Source organism: Lepidochelys olivacea (genome assembly GCF_965140295.1).
Source record: "Lepidochelys olivacea isolate rLepOli2 genome assembly, chromosome: 25".
Taxonomy (NCBI): Eukaryota; Metazoa; Chordata; order Testudines; family Cheloniidae; genus Lepidochelys; species Lepidochelys olivacea.
In genome coordinates this window covers 7228210-7249667 of record NC_140435.1, presented here as the reverse complement: position 1 = coordinate 7249667, position 21458 = coordinate 7228210, and the positions used below count along the sequence as shown (strand labels likewise).

General features: G+C 54.7%; 1 protein-coding gene across 2 annotated transcripts in view; it reads right to left on the bottom strand.

The window, feature by feature from the left end:
- The window catches only part of LOC311512974 (protein unc-13 homolog A), a 125475-nt gene that overhangs the window by 42169 nt on the left and 61848 nt on the right, over positions 1-21458 (bottom strand). Inside the window, exons 13-22 of one of the 2 annotated variants that reach the window (XM_084614480.1) lie at positions 19739-19788; positions 16176-16254; positions 11187-11258; positions 10409-10628; positions 9950-10177; positions 8975-9116; positions 7832-8001; positions 6714-6829; positions 5950-6113; positions 1969-2119 (exon numbers count right to left, since the gene is read on the bottom strand). In XM_084614480.1, coding sequence (XP_084470606.1) covers positions 1969-2119; positions 5950-6113; positions 6714-6829; positions 7832-8001; positions 8975-9116; positions 9950-10177; positions 10409-10628; positions 11187-11258; positions 16176-16254; positions 19739-19788 — 1392 coding nt within the window. Of the gene's footprint in view, positions 1-1968; positions 2120-5949; positions 6114-6713; positions 6830-7831; positions 8002-8974; positions 9117-9949; positions 10178-10408; positions 10629-11186; positions 11259-12010; positions 12082-16175; positions 16255-19738; positions 19789-21458 lie in introns of those variants that run through there. The other variant, XM_084614479.1, reaches the window with a different exon arrangement.

Genomic DNA, 21458 nt, shown 5'->3' with positions numbered 1-21458 from the left:
GATCTCTCTGTTACACTTATCAGGAAGGTTCAGAACAAACATAAACTCAGGAGCAGCTTAATCCTAGCCGGGTTGTCAGCAGCCCCTGTCTGGTGAGACTGGGATGGAAGCTGGACAGCCAGAGAGAACCACAGGGTCTGTCTGAGTCCAGCAGCTTCAGTAGAGAATCCCCTTTAGATCCATTGCAGGGGAGCCCGAGCTCTCCTCTACTATGAGCTGTATTAGCTGGTACACAACTGTAAACTGGACTACAAAATGGGTGCAACATTTCAGGAAGGATGTGGACAAACAGGAGAAAGTCCAGAGAAGAGCAACAAAAATGATGAAAGGTCTAGAAAACATGACCCGTGAGGGAAGATTGAAAAAACTGGGTTTGTTTAGTGTGGAGAAGAGAAGACTGAGAGGGGACATGATAACAGTTGTCAAGTACATTCAAGTTACAAGGAGGAGGAAGAAAAATTGTTGTTCTTAACCTCTGAGATAGGACAAGAAGCAATGGGCTTAAACTGCAGCAAGGGTGGCTTAGGTTGGACATTAGGAAAAGCTTCCTAACTATCAGGGTGGTGAAGCACTGGAATAAATTGCCCAAGGAGGTTGTGGAATCTCGCAATTGGGGATTTTTAAGAGCAGGCTGGACAAACACCTGTCAGGAATGGTCTAGATAATACTGAGTCCTGCCATGAGTGCAGGGGACTGGACTGGACGATCTCTCGAGACCCCTTCCAGTCGTACGATTCTATGATGCCGCCTTAAAAGGGCCTGAAGTCTTTACTCAGTGAGGATAATGGGAACTTTGCTGGAATAAACCCTAATGGCTGGAATCTGGTCTCATTTACACTGCTGTAAATCTGGAGTAACTCCACTGAGTTCCCTAGAGTCACTCTGGGTTTACAGCACAGGAAGGGAGAGCCCTAAGGCAGAGCGTTCAGGCTGAGGCCTTGGGCTTGTGCCCCATCAGCACTCACTAAATAGTAATACTACTAACTAATAATCGTAAGTAAGTAAACTTTCCACTGGCCGGCGGCCAGGATGGGAAAGGGACTGAGCCTGCTTCCACAGCCAGAATGCTCAGCACGGAAATGGTCTGCCAGGCTGGTTTCCTGCTGGGACGCTGGCCCATGCTGTTATATCCCTCCCCAGGGCTGGTTGCAAGGTCTCTCTGTGGGGGAAGGGATTTGCTAGGGACTTTTATGGGGTTATTCCAGAATTGCACGGGGTGAACAGAGATCAAGAATTGAACCATCATTTTGAACTCAACTAACTAACGTGTTAATCTGTCACCTTTAGAAACTTTCCTGGTTTTAGCTTCCAGCCCCATGTCCCAATCCTGCCAACACTTATGGACCTACTTCCCTTTACACATGCGAGTATTCCCCTGAACTCCCCTGGGGTGGTCAACATGAGTGCAGTCAAACACATTCCAGTCTTCGCAGGATCAGGGCCAAAATGCAAATCTCTCCGAGGTTTGTCCAAACCAGACGGGCAGTCTGTGGTTCTATAGATACCCATAAAACCAGGTGAGTTTGCTCTGAATTCAGGTTTCACCGAGAACTACCAGGGCCGTGCAAAACTCACAACGGGTGCTGGCGAAAGCGTTCGGGATTTCTCTTTGGGCAACTGTCCGCCTGCAAAGATTTGCTTTCTGCTGGTGGGTGGGGAGGTTTTTTGGCATCAAAAGGGTGAGTTTTTATATATAATTTCATTGCGATTTCCACCAGTGGTAAAAAATGGGCCAGATTTCACTCAAAACTTCCAGTGCTTTTTTTAAAGCAAAGTTTTCCCCTTTTAGGTGAAATAGTTGCAAATTTGGCAAGAAAAATGGGAGGGTTTTCAAAGTGGCGATCAAGCCAGGAGCACTTGCCCTTTGGAGGTGATGGTTTTGCACGGCTCCTTCTACTCCGCTCCCCTCCCAACGAGCGCCGAGAAGAGAGAAATAGGAAGGAGAGTTCTACGCACCATCGGACTTACCCCGAAATTGGAAGCAGCAAAGCGGTCTGAGGCAGACACGTTGGTGGAGGCGGTGGTGTGGGCATAATATGCATTGATGTTGGCTAGAAGGGTGCTCATCACGGCTGGCACTCCGGGACACATGTATTTGGAGGACAGGCAGGCAAAGTGACTGAAAGAGAAGAGATGACAGGCTGCAAGGCCCGCAGAGTCCGGGGCCACGGGTGAGGGCTGGGATGCTGCAGTGATGGGGTATGCTGCACGACGGGTCTGGTGTGGTCTGGGTGTGAGAGCAGGGTATGCAGGGTTCAGCGTGGTGGGGGAAGGCCGTGGGATGTAGGATGTGTATGTGCCGTGTGGCGGGTGTGCTTTGTAGAGCATGGGCCTTGTGTGTCAGAAGGGGCTGCTGTGGGTGCTCCTGTGCACAGTGTGGGTTGTGAAGCAAGTGTGTCAGAAGGGGACAGTGCATAGAGTGTGTTCATCTGTTTATGTATGCATGGTGTGTGGCTTGTAGAACGTGTGTGTGTAGGGGGTGGTTTGGTGATTGTGTGGTGGTGTGTGAAGGGTGTGCAAGGGGTGTGAGTGTGGGTGTGGAAGGGTGTGCACATGTGTGCAATGTGCAAGGTGTGTGTTTGTGTGTGTGCATGCATGATGTGTGTATGTGAAGGGTGTGCAGGGTGTGTGTGTGCAATGTGTGTGTGTGCAGTATGTGTAGTGTGTGCAAGGTGTGTGCATGTGTGAATAGTGTGCTCTGCATGTAGTGCATATGCAGTGTGTGTGCAGCGTATGTTTATGTGCAGTGTGCGTGTGCAATGGGTGCAGTGTGCGTGTGCAGTGTGTGTAGGGTGTTTGCAGTGTGGACAGTGTGTGTGCACATGCAGTGCGTGTGCAGTGTGTGTGTGTATGTGCAATGCATGTAGGGTGCATGTGTGTGCGCAGTGTGTGTGTGTGCCCTGCATGAAGAGTGTGCGTGTGAGCAGGGTGAGTAGGGTGTGCGTGTGTTCAGTGTGTGTGCGGAAGTGTAGCGTGTGTGCGTACAGTGTGCGTGCAAGGTGCATAGTGTGTGTGCAGTGTGCAGGGTGTGTGTGTGCAGGGTGTGAAGAATGCATGTGTGTGTGTGCATGTGCAGTGTGTGTAGGGGTGTGTGTGCAGGGTGCATAGGCTGTGTGCAGTGTGTGTAGGGTGTGTGTGTGCAGTGTGCGTAGGCTGTGTGCAGTGTGCGTAGGGTGTGCATGTGCAGTGTGTGTAGGGTGTGTGTGTGCAGTGTGCGTAGGCTGTGTGCAGTGTGTGTAGGGTGTGTGCAGTGTGTGCAGTGTGCGTAGGCTGTGTGCAGTGTGTGTAGGCTGTGTGCAGTGTGTGTAGGTTGTGTGTGTGCAGTGTGCGTAGGGTGTGTGTGTGCAGTGTGTGTAGGCTGTGTGCAGTGTGTGTAGGGTGTGTGTGTGCAGTGTGCGTAGGCTGTGTGCAGTGTGCGTAGGGTGTGCATGTGCAGTGTGTGTAGGGTGTGTGTGTGCAGTGTGCATAGGCTGTGTGCAGTGTGTGTAGGGTGTGTGCAGTGTGCGTAGGCTGTGTGCAGTGTGTAGGGTGTGTGTGCGCAGTGTGCGTAGGCTGTGTGCAGTGTGTGTAGGGTGTGTGCAGTGTGTGCAGTGTGCGTAGGCTGTGTGCAGTGTGCGTAGGCTGTGTGCAGTGTGTGTAGGGGGTGTGTGTGCAGTGTGCGTAGGGTGTGTGTGTGCAGTGTGTGTAGGGTGTGTACAGTGTGTGTAGGGGGTGTGTGTGTGCAGTGTGCGTAGGCTGTGTGCAGTGTGTGTAGGGTGTGTGTGTGCAGTGTGCATAGGCTGTGTGCAGTGTGTGTAGGCTGTGTGCAGTGTGTGTAGGCTGTGTGCAGTGTGTGTAGGGTGTGTGTGTGCAGTGTGCGTAGGGTGTGTGCAGTGTGTGTAGGGTGTGTACAGTGTGTGTAGGGTGTGTGTGTGCAGTGTGCGTAGGGTGTGTGCAGTGTGTGTAGGCTGTGTGCAGTGTGTGTAGGGTGTGTGTGTGCAGTGTGCGTAGGGTGTGTGCAGTGTGTGTAGGGTGTGTGTGTGCAGTGTGCGTAGGGTGTGTGCAGTGTGTGTAGGAGGTGTGTGTGCAGTGTGTGTAGGCTGTGTGCAGTGTGTGCAGTGTGCGTAGGCTGTGTGCAGTGTGCGTAGGCTGTGTACAGTGTGTGTAGGGGGTGTGTGTGCAGTGTGCGTAGGCTGTGTGCAGTGTGTGTAGGGTGTGTGTGTGCAGTGTGCGTAGGCTGTGTGCAGTGTGTGCAGTGTGTGTAGGCTGTGTGCAGTGTGTGTAGGGTGTGTGTGTGCAGTGTGTGTAGGGTGTGTACAGTGTGTGTAGGGTGTGTGCGTGCAGTGTGCGTAGGCTGTGTGCAGTGTGTGTAGGGTGTGTGTGTGCAGTGTGCGTAGGCTGTGTGCAGTGTGTGTAGGTTGTGTGTGTGCAGTGTGCGTAGGGTGTGTGTGTGCAGTGTGTGTAGGCTGTGTGCAGTGTGTGTAGGGTGTGTGTGTGCAGTGTGCGTAGGCTGTGTGCAGTGTGCGTAGGGTGTGCATGCGCAGTGTGTGTAGGGTGTGTGTGTGCAGTGTGCATAGGCTGTGTGCAGTGTGTGTAGGGTGTGTGCAGTGTGTGCAGTGTGCGTAGGCTGTGTGCAGTGTGTGTAGGGTGTGTGTGCGCAGTGTGCGTAGGCTGTGTGCAGTGTGTGTAGGCTGTGTGCAGTGTGCGTAGGCTGTGTGCAGTGTGTGTAGGGGGTGTGTGTGCAGTGTGCGTAGGGTGTGTGTGCAGTGTGTGTAGGCTGTGTGCAGTGTGTGTAGGGTGTGTACAGTGTGTGTAGGGGGTGTGTGTGTGCAGTGTGCGTAGGGTGTGTGCAGTGTGTGTAGGCTGTGTGCAGTGTGTGTAGGGTGTGTGTGCAGTGTGCGTAGGGTGTGTGCAGTGTGTGTAGGGTGTGTACAGTGTGTGTAGGGTGTGTGTGTGCAGTGTGCGTAGGGTGTGTGCAGTGTGTGTAGGCTGTGTGCAGTGTGTGTAGGGTGTGTGTGTGCAGTGTGCGTAGGGTGTGTGCAGTGTGTGTAGGGTGTGTGTGTGCAGTGTGTGTAGGCTGTGTGCAGTGTGTGCAGTGTGCGTAGGCTGTGTGCAGTGTGCGTAGGCTGTGTACAGTGTGTGTAGGGGGTGTGTGTGCAGTGTGCGTAGGCTGTGTGCAGTGTGTGTAGGGTGTGTGTGTGCAGTGTACGTAGGCTGTGTGCAGTGTGTGCAGTGTGCGTAGGCTGTGTGCAGTGTGCGTAGGGGGTGTGTGTGCAGTGTGCGTAGGCTGTGTGCAGTGTGTGTAGGGTGTGTGTGTGCAGTGTGCGTAGGCTGTGTGCAGTGTGTGCAGTGTGCGTAGGCTGTGTGCAGTGTGCGTAGGGGGTGTGTGTGCAGTGTGCGTAGGCTGTGTGCAGTGTGTGTAGGGTGTGTGTGTGCAGTGTGCGTAGGGTGTGTGCAGTGTGTATGTTTGGGAGCAGACTGAGCCCTGCACCTTTCTCTTAAAACCGGAACCAATCTGACGCTCCGAGGTGGCATGCGCCTCTCCCCCGCCCGTCGGGGCGACTCCGTAGCAGCCAGCTGGAGGAGGGACGCTGCAGGCTCCACGTGTCTGTCTGAACGGCTGAACTCGCTCCCTGCTAACACCGGGGAGTGCAGGGGCACCCGCCCCCTGGGCTTGGACTAACCAAACGCTCTGCACCCACCCCTTGCGGGGAAAGCAAGTGGACACCAGTGCCAGGGGCTCTTGGTGATGAGGTATCCCAGGCCCTGCGCAGAGAGGGACGTTCCACGCCTTTCTCCCCTCCCATGGCACAGGGCAGGACTCAGCTGGTGTCAATCAACTTCACTCATTGACTTCAAGGGAGCTGCCCCTGGTGACACCAGCCAAGGATCTGACCCTGTATCTTTACCCCTTGCCCAGTGTTAATTTAACCCCTTCAAACAAACAGGGAGAAAATGGGAGAGACGCACGTCATGGCCTGGTAGATGGACTCCACCCCGTATCTCATGGCGAACTCGTCCACTATCTCCTGGGCCGTCTCGTCGAAGTACACCTTCCAGGCGTCATCCCCCTTGGCCTCGGGGATCTTCACCACCCCGTTGTTCTGTATGTCCGTCACGAAGTGGAAGAGGTTCTAACGCACGGGACAGAAGAGAGCCCTCAGGATCACTGCTAGGAAAGGCTTAAACTGGAGAATCAGTACGAGTGGGTCTGGGGAGGGATTATTTCGCTGCTGTGTGTATCAGAGGCCGGGCCCTGCTGAGCGGACACTGTGAACGGAGAGCTCACTTCTCTGGCGCCCTGGTAAGCATCTGCACCAGGGAAAGTGACTGCAAGAACACTGCCTTTCTGATTGGCACGGGTGCACCTGGTGCCGTGGTGGAGACTCGGGCTGTAGCTGGTAGTGGGCAGGGATACTCAGATCCTGGGGGGGCAGGGGGCGATATAAACAGATGCCCTAGGAAGACAGGTCCACTAGCCCTGGAGACCAAGCTCCCTACACGGTCCCTTCGAGTCCCAGGTGAGGTACGCTGGCATGGGGCAGTGTGCGACAGAATCTGTGCCCATGCTGTGCCCGCTCTGGAGAGGACAGGAGCCCTTCGCTCTCTGGGGCTCCCAGACCAGGCTGTTCAAATTCACTTGAAACGTTAAGACATTTTAAAACCAACGTTCTGACGATAAAAGGCAGCAGGGCAGGGTGCGGTGGGGTGGGGGCCCCTGGGGCATGGCTCACCTCGTGCAGGCAGGTGTATTGCACATGGTACGGTGCCACCTTCTCCTCTCCCTTTATCTCCACGCTGATGTGCAGCCGGATGGCTCCGGACACGGCTGACTTGTCCGTCCGCTTGTCTGAGGACCAGAGAGCAGGAAGCAGAGGAAGCATTAGCTCACTGATGGCCCTTTACAATAGCAAACGGCAGCAGAAAAAGCTGGCCTGGGGGGTGCAGCCCGGGCCTGGCATGTAGGCAGGCTTGGTTCAATGCCTGGCTATGCTCTGGGGGCTTTGGGCAAATTGCTGGGTTCAGCTACTGTTTGTAAAAGGGGATAATGCTGTTCCCTTGGTCTATTCAGCTGTAGCTGTCCGGGGTGAGGACTGTCTCCTGCTACGTGTATGTACAGCACCCTGCACAATGGGGCCTGTAGGTGGTATTATAACACAAACAACAATGAATTTTGGAGCTTTAGTCTTGTCTGGACTCCTGCCTCCAGTTCCGGTCACCCCCGGTGAAGGATGGAGCAGGTGCTGAGAAGGGCTCCTAGGGTGATCAGGGGAATGTGGGGCCTACCTCACGAGAGGAGACAAGAACCTGCCTTGTACAGCCCGGCAGAATAAAGGCTGGGAGGGGATCTGATTGCTTTCGATACATACATGGGGACGCCACGGAGGGGGACACAAGAACGAACGGGGATAAACCGGCCAGGGACAGATGCAGGTTTCTAACCGTCAGAGGAGAGAGGCTCTGGAGCAGCCTCCCCAGAGGAGCTTTGGGGACACAGGACCCAGCTGGGTTGAGGATGGAGCGTGACGTGTGTCAGAGCAGGATTATCAGCTGGCGCTGCCTGCGCTAGCAGGGACTGGACTCGGGGGCCTGGGAGTCCCTGCCAGCCCTAGGGCCTCTGTCCAATGATGCAGTAACAAATAAATACAATACAATGAATTGCACCTGCCATGGAAATGATAAATAGCGACTACACTCTGACTTGCTAACTCTGAAAAGCTTTTCAACCTCGTTTGCACGGAAATCGCTACATACCACAGAGTCGCAGCCAGTGGAATCAATGGGAGCGGGTCACTGACTGGTGCGGGGGCCGGAGCGGGCCCTAGGGTTGTATGGGTAATTAGTGAATTACCTAAGTTGTACCAGACATCCATCTCCCCGCTCAGTGTCCGGACCTCTATGATCGTCTGGCCCAGAAAGTCATCGGATTCTCTCTTAAAGCGCTGCTTGACGCGGGACTTGATATCGTCGTCCTCGTCCCAGACCCGCACCTTGATCCGATCGGAGGAGTTATGGCATTCGCTGGGGTTCGGGGGAGGACAGAGAAATTCCCAGAGCAATGACGTGAACCAGGGTAGCCTCCAGGAATGGGGCATTCCTAGCAAAAAAACCCCTCCCCTATCCCCCAGCAAAACCCAGCCTTTCAACTGGGAGCTCCCTCAGACCTATTGCAAAAGGCTCCTGGGAGTGCTGGGGGTGGGTAACTGCCCCTGGCCCAGCATCCTCTGAGCCTGCAATTCCCCACCGTCGAGAAACAGTGCTGGCGTGCGGACGCACTTTTTAATTCCCACAAGGCCCATGCACCGGGCTTAAGTGCATGCATGGACCTTGTGCAGGCTTTCTAAATAGGGGTGAACCGTCCAGTGTCAATCCTGGCCCAGGAGAGCTGGAATTCCGCCTCCTGGGGCATCCGGCAGAGAGAGCTAGCACAAAGCTCAGGTCATACAAGGGTCTCCTGCAGGAAGGGTGGGAAGATCAAGCATTCAGGCGGCATGAAGCCACAGGACCCAAAGCCCCAGGCCAGCCAATCCCTCCAGTGCTGGTTATTAAGTGCAGTAATGTCATGGGGGAGAGGCTGTCCCCTCCAAATTCCTGACCAGGGTTTGGAAACAACCAGAAGAAACTGACCCCCGGAGAAAATCCATCCCAGATATAGTGAGCCCAGTGCACACCAGGGGTCGGTATGGCAGGGGAATGTCTACACAGTACGCTAAGCCCGCTGCTCTGACTCCAATTTCAGCCCACACCCCCCTTCGGGCTGCACACAAATCAGTTTGACTCAGGTCAGCAAGCGTGCTGGTCCCAGGTCTGAGGACGGGGTATCGGACAGAGCTCAAAACCCATTGTGACTTGGTCCAAGTCCTGTCATTGTGCAGTGCGGATGCAAATCAAGCTGCAGACCTGGGTGACTGAGAAGAAGGAACACACGGCCCCCCACGCTGTAGGGCAGGCCTGCGGACTAGAGAGGTAGGACTGGGAGTAGGATGTAACTTACAAATGGAAATTCTCCTCCCAGACCGGATTTAGATTTCCATAGATCGTTTTAGTCCTTTTTTTCGTCTTTCCAACCTGGACAGTAACATACGGGTCACTGGAGCCTGTCTTATCCTTTGCCTGCAGGCCCTGGGCACAGACAACTATAACACAACACACACCCCATGCGCACAGAGGCACAAATGTTTATATGCACACACACGGCACCACGCACCAGCCAGCCCCACAGAGACACAATACACACACAACAGAGAGAACAAATAAAAACAGGAATCAATGGCAAATACAGAACAACCGGGCAACATGCGATTTTCAAATCAGCCAGCGCTCGAAAGAGGAGACTGACTTGGCTTGCTTGGGATCCATTGCAAGGGCTGGATCCAGGCATCCAGCTGAATTGGTGCAGGTTCTAATGGGAATTCATTTCCTTTCACCAAAAGCCGCACTGGAGACACGTGCTTCCTGGGCTCCCAAAGGGAGGAAAGCGCGGGGTTAATTTCCTCTCAGCTGCATGCACTTGGCACAGTCTCTGCAATGGGCTAATGACAGCGGAAGAATATCTACCCCTTGATGCACGAGGGACCTGATCTATCCTGCTGCGAGATCCACAGCAGGGAACAAAGCTGGGCTCCAGAGACCTGCACACATAACCCTGGGAATCGAGAGCCTCATTAACAGGGAGATGCAGCCCATGCAGACTTCAGGTCCCAGCATGCAATGCTCTGTCCTTAGCCAATTTCCAGTGGGTCAAGGCAACACACAGCATGCTGGGCGCCTGGCCTGGAGTTAGGAAGCTGGCAGGGTGTCCCTGTGCCGTGGTGCTGAACGGTCTCAGCTCCAGCGTATCTCGGTGTGATGGGGACCTCCAGGGCTCTCCAGGGGGCCGCAGGTTCGACTCCCATCCCCCTCTATCAGTGTTCGCTCAGAGGTGCATGTCCAGAGCTGGCAGGGCACGTCAGCCTGGCCCTGCACCTACCTGTGATGCTGATCTTGGCCGACCATTTGGAGGTGCCGTCCAGCACGCTCTGCTTCACGGCCTTCATCTGCTGGGTGTGGGTGGCTTTCGAGACGGCGAAGATCTCTTGGATCAGCTCGAAGATCTCGGGCTTGTTCCGCTCCCGGATCTTCATGCGGTCCTTCAGCACCATGATGATGTTCTGGGTCCGGTCCTCTGCCCCATGCTTGGAGCTCTTCTCAGCCGCTCCTGGAGGTGATTGGGAGGGGAACAATGAAGAGGGGAGATTCTGGGACAGGCTGCCTTTGGGGAGCACTCGCACAGGGGTGGCCCCCACCCAAGAAGTCATTCCGTGCTGGCATTAAAGAGTTAATGGGGATACGTAAGACCCTCCCCCACCACCCTCGGGCCCCCTGCATGGGGGTCTGTAAGACATCAAAGGCACAGAAGCCAAAGGAAGAGAGAGGCTGCACCCCTTACTCTGTAGGCAGTCTGCATTGAGCAGGTCTTGGCACTTCTCATGGCACTTCACCCCGCACTCCGTACAGCGCATGCCCTGCCGGGCGATGCCCCACAGCAGCCCCTCGCACTCGTAGCAGTACGTGGGGGTGGTGGCGGTCCAGACCTCGAAGTTGTGGGGTGTCGTGGAGGAGATGGGGTAGATTAAGGCTTGAAGGGTCTTCTTGTAAACATGGTTTTTCTAAGCAAAGAAGTGGGGCGGGGGAAAGGAGAAAACGCTCACACCAGGCAGGCTCTTGTCTGAGCAGGGCAGGGCTGCTCCCAGCCAGCGAGAGACCCCAGAGATGGGGCTTATAGACAGTGGTCTTCATCCCTCCAGTACTGGGCATGCAGACCTTCCCCTGCCACTGATGTGCGGCCAGCTCTGGGGTGGGACGCAGCCGCTGCTTAACAGCGCGCAGCAATGGGATGGGCAATGAAGGACACCAGAACAAGTGGGCAGAATGCAACGACCTTCCTTGGGATTAGCCCATTTCATACCCCAGCTGGGAGAGCTTTAACAGCCATAAGCAGGCTGGTTAGTTTTGCCCCTCTGAGAGATGACACCTCTCACTGCACAGAGCCCCTGCTAACCACCCTGGTTCAGCGCTGACTCATCTGCATCGCTTCCCTGCAGACCCGTGGCAGGGTCCCGTCCCACAGACGACCCCGCCTGACCCTGCTTTGCTCGTGCAGTCTGACAGGCTCGTGTCTGGAGCCTGCGGCAGCAGAGTGAGACATGCCGAGGGGTGGCACTTACTAGCTCTTCATTGTTTAAGGTGCTTGATGCTAGTGCTGACGTGATTCCGGCTTTCCTGGACTGGACCAGCGACTGTTGGAGTAAAACACAACCAAACCGCTGTATCAGCAGGGAGGAGTCACAGCCAGCCCCGCCCCCCAGCGGGTGGGCTTTTAAAAGCAAAGGTCCCAAGTCAAGATGCCCAGCTCCTCAGTGTGGCGGAAACAGCAGCATCTCCAGAGCATCTCTAGGGACATACCCCAGCAGTGCCGGGCCCCTCCCAGGCCCGATGGCCAAAGTACTCAGCAGGCCAGTGGGACGCATTCAGACTGGTCCTGGGCGCTGCTGCTGCAGCAGGGGGTGGATGAAATGACTAGCACGCCAAGGCCACGAGCCCTTTAGGCGTATGGGCCAAAGCTTGGGCGGGGAAAGGGGGGGTTCAGGATTTGTCACATGGTAGCTACCAAAGCAGGACAACCGTTCAAGCCCAGAGACCTCATCTCTGACAACAGGCAAGCTCCTCAAAGCCAGGTGTAAGACACCTGCCTGGCCCTCAACTCAGGTGGCCTTTGCAGCATGTGGCCAGACAGGACCCAGTTCACCAGCCCACACTGGCCTCAATTTTCATCCCCATTCAAACAGTTTGGGGTGGTCTTGAATTGACCTCCAGATCCTCCCCCCCTACCCCCTCCTGGCCAGAATCTACAACTCTCTGCCGTCCCCAGCCATGCCACGTGGGAGCTGCGCAGGAGCTGCCTGGCAGTTTATATAAAAGCCCCAAATATTTTCTGCAAGAAACAGGACAAGGGAGGAAACTCAAGTGCGAGAAACAATGCAGGACTTACCATAGCCTGCGAGGGAGCCCAGAGCCAGAGGGATGGAAAGCAAAAGACAGTTATATCAGCCCTTTCACACAGGGAAGTCAAGTCCTACTTCTTTCCTCTCTGTCACAGGGAGTCAATGGGTAAACAGACGGCACCAAACGCTAACCCACTTCTGGACATTTCTCTGTTGCTTTTCCCCACTCTCAGCCAGGAGTTGGAACTAGCTGCATTCTGTACCTCAGGTATTGCATGGGCCCCCCCACCCCTCAGGTGTTTCATGGTGGCTGAGCATGGGTGTAACAAAACTTAGGCATACACCAGAGGAAGCAGGTTTAAGATTCAGGTACGGCTCTGAGCCAGCGATAGGGTTTGGTGGGGGGTCGGGAGGGGGCTTTCTGCCACTCCTTTAGGGCAACAGCACATTCTTCACTCTGAGACGAGAGGGTGCATACTCCCATCTTTATTCGCCTGGGCACAGCCGCCGGGCAGGGCCAGCTTGCTTCCTGGGCGTCTAGCGCCCGATTTGAAGCTCAGTGGAGTCTATGGGAATCTTTCTACGTGATTGGGGTTTAAGGGATCACCCAAGGAAGGGAGCCCGGCTGCTACAGAGATAAAGCTATCCATGGTGGATGGGGATAAAATGCATCCCAGTGCAGCGAGTCACCAGGTAGCGACCACCAGCCCCCATCACAAGCACGGGGCATCTTCCCCGCTGTCCGTATCCCCCTATACATACTACAGCCCAGGGCACACACCTTCCCTTCGCCACCCAGCCCAGGATCGCTCCATCACCAACACAAAGAGACAAACACCACTCAGCACAGGGGCATCAGCAGCAGCTGCCCCCCCCCCCACCCCAGGGCCAGGGGAGAGCAGCACGCAGGCACCACGTGGACAAGGCAGCAAAGGAACAAGGCGAGGCGAGGCAGCTTGCATGAAGAGAAACACAAGGAGAACAGAATCCCTGGGGCGGGGCGCAAAGCACAACCCCAACCAATGGATTAAAGAGAGGAAGGGGAAGGCAAAGGGGGAGCCTAGGTGAGAAGGCAACAAGGGGTCCGGTTTCAAATTTTGTACTTGTCACCAGTGAAAATAGCACCAAGCAGGATGTGTGTAACGTGTGGGGTCTGCACTGAGGGGAGCTTGACTGGGCCTTGGCACTGCAATATATTGTGAATTACAGCAGAGCACGTAATGGTATATAGTCTGTGAATTACGGGAGCGTGTTGGTTAGAGAAGTTAATTACAGGAAGGCACCGGTTGTAAGGGTATGTACTGCTACTTATGGGTGCGTGTGTGTTGTATATTGTGGTATACACAGCTTAAATTAGAAAAGCACGCTCACTCTAATGGTATGGAGATTCTGAATTATGGGGCTGTGCTCCATAAAGTGGAATATACACTGTGAATTACGAGAGTGTCCTGAATGGTGCCATCTATGCGCTGGGAATTACGGGAACGCGCTGGGTGGTGCAGTCTCTCTGCGGGGAACTACGGGAACGCGCTGGGTGGTGCTGTCTATGTGCTGGGAATTACGGGAATGCGCTGGGTGGTGCCGTCTATGTGCTGGGAATTACGGGAACGTGCTGGGTGGTGCCGTCTATGCGCTGGAAATTACGGGAATGCGCTGGGTGGTGCGGTCTATGTGCTGGGAATTAGGGGAACGCGCTGGGTGGTGCCGTCTATGTGCTGGGAATTACGGGAACGTGCTGGGTGGTGCGGTCTATGTGCTGGGAATTAGGGGAACGCGCTGGGTGGTGCTGTCTATGCGCTGGGAATTACGGGAACGTGCTGGGTGGTGCGGTCTCTGTGCGGGGAACTACGGGAATGCGCTGGGTGGTGCGGTCTATGTGCTGGGAATTACGGGAACGCGCTGGGTGGTGCCGTCTATGTGCTGGGAATTACGGGAATGCGCTGGGTGGTGCCGTCTATGTGCGGGGAACTACGGGAACGCGCTGGGTGGTGCCGTCTATGCGCTGGGAATTACGGGAACGCGCTGGGTGGTGCGGTCTCTGTGCGGGGAACTACGGGAATGCGCTGGGTGGTGCGGTCTATGTGCTGGGAATTACGGGAACGTGCTGGGTGGTGCCGTCTATGCGCTGGGAATTACGGGAATGCGCTGGGTGGTGCGGTCTATGTGCTGGGAAGATTTCCACTGCCCTTGTGAAGGGATCTGGGAACAAAACTAGAAACCAAATGTTACCACAGAAGGACTCGGACTGATGCCCCGTATTGGACAAGGCCCCTAGAACCTCTGTTAAAGAGACAGCACCCTTTGGAACAGTGACCTCCTCCGCGCTCTCTGAGCAGGCTGACTCATTGCCTAGGAACCCGAGGGGCTGGGGGGCAGACACCCATGGGCCAGCTCTGCGGAGCTAATGGCCCACTTCCTTCAAGGGCAGAAAGTGACACTCCCAACAGGTTTCAGAGTAGCAGCCGTGTTAGTCTGTATTCGCAAAAAGAAAAGGAGGACTTGGGGCACCTTAGAGACTAACCAATTTATTTGAGCATGAGCTTTCGTGAGCTACATTGGTTAGTGGTTAGTCTCTAAGGTGCCACAAGTCCTCCTTTTCTTTTCACTCCCAACAGGGGAGTCCCTGGGAATCCCAGAAATGTCGGGCTGGAAGGGGCCTTGAGAGGTCCCCTAGTCCAGCCCCCTGCACTGAGGCAGGACCCTGTGAACCTAGACTGGCCCTGACAGGGGTTTGTCCAGCCTGGCTGTGAAAACCTCAGTGAGCCACAACGCAGGGTGAACAGGGAACAGAGGTAGGCCCCAAGCTGGGACACCTGATCCAACCTTGCTCCTTCTCTCTGAGCCAAGTCACTTTGCTTCCTGGCTTTCTCTCAGCTGATGGTTGAGACGGTCAGGATTTCCCCTGCCTTCTCCATGTCTTGGTTCTCCCCCAGCCCCCCTGCAATTCATACACACTCACTCAGACAGCGTCTGGAGGGCAAAGTCTCCCAGGCTTGTCGGAGAAGAGGCCTTCGCACTGCTGGATGTCCCCAGCTGCAGGCCCAGCTGCTGCGGAGAGGCTAATATCTGAATGGACTTGGGGTGAAATCCTGGCCCCACAGAAGTCAGTGACCAAGCTCCCCTGGGCTTCGCCGGGGCCTGGGTTTCTCTCCTCTTAGCACGCCTAAGAAGGGCTCCAGTGGGTCAGCATTGTGGCAGGTGGGGCCGCTGTTGGGGGGCAGCTGACTGCTAGGTTTTCGCATGCTCGTTCTGTGCTTGGAGGAGCCTGTGCCATCCATGCAGCCAGGGAGTGACGCCCGCTCGGAGACATGGTTCCGGCACCGGCACACCCAGGCTGCCAGGAATCAGGGCCTCGCCCACGCGGTTCTCTGTATCGGCTGCCTGACGGGGGAAAGAGGCCGCAGACCGGCTCTTAAGCCCAGCAGCAGTTCAGCGGCTGCTCAGCGCATTCACACACGGCTGCAACAGCTCCCGTACCTGTCTGGAACCCAGCCCTGCTCATGCCTTGACCTCAGCCTTACCCCGGCCTTGCCTCACCTGAGATAACCCAGTCCTGACCCTCGGCTCCAGCCTCTGACCCTGGCTCTGATGCTGGGCTCTGATTCCTGGCTGCCAACTCCCGCTCTAACCACTGGCCCTGACTCCTGCTCCAACTACCAGGCATGCCCGCCACACCCCAGTCCCGTGCCCCTCCCTGCCCTGTGATCCAGATGCCTCGCTGGAGGCAGCCTGCTGGGGCTCGGTGGAGGTTTTGGGCTGGGTGCGGGAGGGAAGGACCGGGCAGGTGATGCAAAGGGTGCTCTCTCTTTAACCAGGAAGACCACGAGCTCACCAGATCGCTGACTAGTGGGAGGGATTTGCGTCCAGGCTTAATATCAGGCATGCTGTCAATGCAACGCAGAAACTTTACCGCTGCTCCCCTGCGGTACAACCCAGCCAGCCAGCACCACAGGAAAGAGAACAGAAACACAGCCATGTTAAACAGAGCAAGCGAGGCAAACGGGGCGAAGAGCGCCTGAGCCGGATTAAGGGAGGAGGGAGCCACTGACGGGCGAGCGGGGAGGCCGCTACTGATGCTAAGAGAGGCCCCCTCCTCAGAGCGGCAGCCGCACCATCCCTTTGGTTAACCCGGCTCGGGCCAGATCCGCGGCGCACTCCAGCAGGGCAGAGCAGACAAGCCGGGGAAGCCAGCGGCGTTAGGAGGAGCCTCACCAAATCGCTAACTAGGGGGATTGGCTTTCTCTTTCGTATGTCGGGCATGCTGTCAATAATGATCAGACCGCCGCCAGGCCTGGAAGAGAGACAAGAGTCAGAGGGGGCGGGACAGGAAGGGGAGACCAATCGAGACACCCACGCACACACACAGAGGGGCCTGTGCCCTGCCCAGCACCTGGCAGGTGTTCCCGGGCTGCATGCCAGGGTGAGGCGGCGTCTCCCCAGCGGGCAGCGGAGATGCGCCGCACTACTGTGTGAAGCAGCCCCTGCCCTACCTGCGTCCCTGCCCCGCAGGGGGGACAGCGGATGGGTCAATGTAGTGCTGGGTCCATTGGCCCCGGCTGGCCCACACCCTGCCCCAAGCCCCCTTCAAGCCACAGAGTGGAAGGCCAGAAGGAACCGCCCGATCAGACAGACGGATTTCCTGTAGATCAAAGCACCAGATCCCACCCAGCTGCCCCAGCATTGAGCCCATCTGTTGTGTCCATTCCTGCCCAGGCTCTCCAGATCCATCCTGCATGGCAGGTGGGTTTGTCCCCGAGAGACAGACAGAGGGGAACAGAGCACGGTCTGACACCGTGCACAAGAGTCACCAGCCGCTCCTGCGCATGTCCCCCTCCCCGTCAAAGAGACCCTGCAGTGGCACGGCCAGGGAGAGACCACCGGGACCACAGAAGCAGCTATGCAGCAGTGAAAGGGCGGGGGGTGGGAAGTGGGGCCGTGCAGGGAGACCACAAACACTAGCTCGGGGCAGGGACGATCACTCCAAGGGCCTCGCTCGGGGTTCGCTCACACCAGTGTGAACAGGGAGGGACTCAGCCAGTGTTCAGCCTTCCACTGAGAAAGGGGGTTTATTCTGAAGAACACAAATGTGAATTTCAGTAAGTTTCGGCCTTTTGTCAATGGTGGTTCTTGGAACTTTGCTCCTATGCTGGTTTCAATGGAAAATGCTGCACACCAGGGCTGGCTTTGGGGTTTCTGAGTTTTTTGCCCCTACTTTGCACAGAAGTGAACAGTGACGCGAGGTGCCCAGGAGCGGATGATCCAGCCCCCTCGCTCTAGAAGGCTCTGTAGGGTGCAATCTCTGTTACTACTACAGCTGCTGTAACTAGTTTGTGCAGAACGTTTTCCCACTAAAACCTCCCAGGTTTGTTGAAAGAGAAATGTTTATGTTAGGATAGAGATATTCAGAGATGTCTGTAAAGGCCATTTACGCTAAGAATGTAGGTGTGATTTTATCACTTAGCTAGTTATAGAGGTATAAAACAAAGAATCAAAATCACAGTCCGCCTGTGTATCGGCCTTCTCTCACTAGGCTAGTCTGAGGCCCTGTTCGTAGGCGAAGGCCTTTGCCTTTGGCAGGGCAGAAGAGGCAGCCACAAGCTGGGAAGCGAATGGGTCACGTCCTCACATTCCAAACTCGTCACATTGAAATAAAGTGCTATTGGGCTGTTAGGAATACAATCCTGTCCTGATAATGCCTATCGCCTTCCTCCAGAGAAAGATGGTTAAAGAAAACTTTTAGTTTGATAGCATCCTGTCTTCTCAATAGTTGTGGTTGTGAAGCACTCATTTCTCTATGTTTTATCTTTTCTATTGTTAATTTGTCTGGCTCTCTAATTGTTCCTGTCTGCTGTATAATTAATTTTGCTGCGTGTAAACTAATTAAGGTGGTGGGATGTAATTGGCTCGATAATTATGTTACAATATGTTAGGATTGGTTAGATAGATTTCAGTAAAATGATTGGTTAAGGTATAGCTGAGAATATTACTATATAAATTAGGGGCAAACAGGAAGTAAATTGGGATTAGAAAATAAAGAAAAAGGAACTTGGATTTAAGCTTGCTGGAAGTTCACCCCAATAAACATTGAATTATTTGCACCTTCGGACTTCGGGTATTGTTGCTCTCTGTTCATGCGAGAAGGACCAGGGAAGTGGGAGGGTGAAGGAATAAGCTCTCTAACAGTTTAAGTGTCAATTCAGACAAAATCTTTGGATCTTTCCTGCCCTAAACATCAGAGTGGGCATTTTTGTCCCCAAGTGACACTCCGAAACTAAACAAAGTGGTTCTTTTGACTGAAAAGGCTGCTTTGTTTTGGGCTTTTGAATTTAAAGCCAGATAAAGCATTTCACGTTGCAATGTCAATTCAAAACGCAAATGTGCATTTTGCCTCACACTGGCATTTTGTTCTGGGTCGTTGAACGGTTTGTTGTGGCAAGGGAATGGCTGGAAGGGGAAATGAAAAGGCTTGTTTTGTTTTGAAATGTCAGTTAGAAACTTGAAATCTCTCAGGGAAAAACCTGTTGGTTTTCTGACCCACTCCGATAGCTACTTAGGCCAGGCCAGGAGTTCTGGAGACCCAGTGCCACCGCCTTGGGATGGGAGCCAGTGAGAACCAGGTCTGCCCATGTTCAGCAGCCTCAGTACAGAATGCTCTTGCCATTCATCACAGCTGAGCCATGTGTCTTCTGAGGGACTTGGCAGGTGGGGGCTTCTCTGACTCTTTAATTCTGGGTCTCTCCACACAGATCCAGGAGACCAGAGCTCCCTGGAAGCAGGTCCCACTGTATCCGTCATGGGGGAAGCGTGGCTGATACAGCTCCCTGCCTCTCAAGGGATGGCTGGCAGCTTGGCCTCATGCCCTCAGCCAGAGATGTCACTGCTGCTTCACCTCAGCCAGCCAGCCCCTAGGGCAGGGGCTCTCAAACTGGGGGTCGGGACCCCTCAGGAGGTCGCGAAGTTATTACATGGGCGGTTGTGAGTTGTCAGCCTCCACCCCAAGCCCTGCTTTGCCTCCAGCATTTATAATGGTGTTACGTATATAAAAATGTGTTTTTAATGTATAAGGGGGGTCGCACTCAGAGGCTTGGTATGTGAAAGGGGTCACCAGTCGAAAAGTCGGAGAACCCCTACCCTAGGGGAACTCAGCCTCCTCTTCCCCGGGGAAGTCTGACAAGCAGTGCCCTTCCCGAGCAGTTTGGAAGACGGGACTGTGGCATGCCGCCCGGGAAGGGGACCGAATGTGGCATGTCCAGAGAGCAAAGGGCATCACACGCGTCGCTGCTTGGCACATCCTGGGCACTTAGAACACAGAAAGAGGGTGGGAACCTGCTGCAAGGTGCAGCAGAGGGGTCGGTGACAGCCGGATCCACTTGCTCTTTCCTCTTCTTCCCCAGCTTTTTTTGCCCGATTCGTTCCCGTGGAGAAGTGGAGCCGTTTGCTGGCTTGCATCCCGGATGGGTGCTGCTGGGGGCTCGCAGATCTGCACCATGCTCCCTTTGCAGTAACTGACCTGTGCCCAGTGGAACGGCCTACGGAAAAGGCCCATCTCTGAAAAACAGCACTGCTGTGGCTGTCGTAGGCTAGGGAGATGTATCTCGTTCCAGAATGCTCCCCGGCCCACAGGGCCACTCCATAAGGCTCATGTATCCAAGGTGCCCCCCACCCAAGCCGCCAACGCTAGGGAACAGCAGCATTCCTCCCAACAACAGGCTCAGGTTTCGCAGATGCCATGGGGCTGGAAGTCAGAGAGGTTTCAGGTTTGCCCAGTTACTCACCCGCCTTTAAACCACAGCGACTTCGCCTCGCCAGATCCTTCTCCCCGGGCCTGTAGGACAGACAGACAGAGTCAGCGCTGCCTCCCGGACGTGCAGGTAAACCAGGGCGGGCAGCTAGCTGGGGCGAGGCTCAAGCAGCAGATTTACTGGGGCTTCCCTGTTGACGAACAAGTGCTTGGAGCACATGGGGAGCGTTGGACAACAATACACAGTGCAGCAGACATGGTGGGGGGGGTAAGGTGGATTGGGGGACAGGGGTCTGAACTGGTAATAAAATATATTAGAGAGTCCTGAGATGAATGAGCAAAATAGAATCATAGAATCATAGAATATCAGGGTTGGAAGGGACCCCAGAAGGTCATCTAGTCCAACCCCCTGCTCAAAGCAGGACCAATTCCCAGTTAAATCATCCCAGCCAGGGCTTTGTCAAGCCTGACCTTAAAAACCTCTAAGGAAGGAGATTCTACCACCTCCCTAGGTAACGCATTCCAGTGTTTCACCACCCTCTTAGTGAAAAAGTTTTTCCTAATATCCAATCTAAACCTCCCCCACTGCAACTTGAGACCATTACTCCTCGTTCTGTCATCTGCTACCATTGAGAACAGTCTAGAGCCATCCTCTTTGGAACCCCCTTTCAGGTAGTTGAAAGCAGCTATCAAATCCCCCCTCATTCTTCTCTTCTGCAGGCTAAACAATCCCAGCTCCCTCAGCCTCTCCTCATAACTCATGTGTTCCAGTCCCCTAATCATTTTTGTTGCCCTTCGCTGGACTCTCTCCAATTTATCCACATCCTTCTTGAAGTGTGGGGCCCAAAACTGGACACAGTACTCCAGATGAGGCCTCACCAATGTCGAATAGAGGGGAACGATCACGTCCCTCGATCTGCTCGCTATGCCCCTACTTATACATCCCAAAATGCCATTGGCCTTTTAACAAATAACAGCCGCATTTAACTAAAAGCTAAATTCAACTAGACGAGCAGGAGAAACCAAACGCCCAGCACTCTGGCCATGCAGATTCTAGCAAGGAGCTCTGTTGCCTAGCAGTTTGACAAAGCTGATTAACCCTTTGCTGGTAGCACACAAACTACAGGGACCATGTGCTGGGGTAATCTGGAAACAAATGAATTGAAGGTTTGACTGGTCTGTTCCGTCCAGTCTTTCTTTTGGAAGACACTGGACTGGCAGAGCACCTATGGGATGCTGAGTATATCTGGGATGGGCTGTTGCAGAGGGATGTGGGTAGAGACCAGATATCCATGGAGGACTTTGCTTTCCCAATTGATTTTTCACTTGCCAGGACTGGGGAAAAAAGATGGGGGAGCAGCAGAGCCTGGGGGAGAACGGGAGCAAACACCAGGGAAGGCACCTCAGTGTGGCACCCCATCCTCCCTGCGTGTGCACACACACCCACACACACCGACGCACACGCTCACACACACAGCAGGATGGGCACACGCAGCATGGGTCCAGGTTCAATCAAACATGCTTACCTGCATGCGGGCCACCGCCCTGCCCCGCGGGGAGGGGAGAGGCGGCCACAAGGGCCAGGGTGGTGAACAACTGAAAAGAGAAGCTGCGGGGGGGGAATCGACGCCCCAGGGGGGCGAATCCGGAACCAAAAGAAAAAGAAAAGATGGAGGATGGAGTCTAAAAACAGAACAAAAAATGGTCAACTCAATAAAAGCGACAGAGGGTGGAGGTGGGGGAGGGAGCCACGT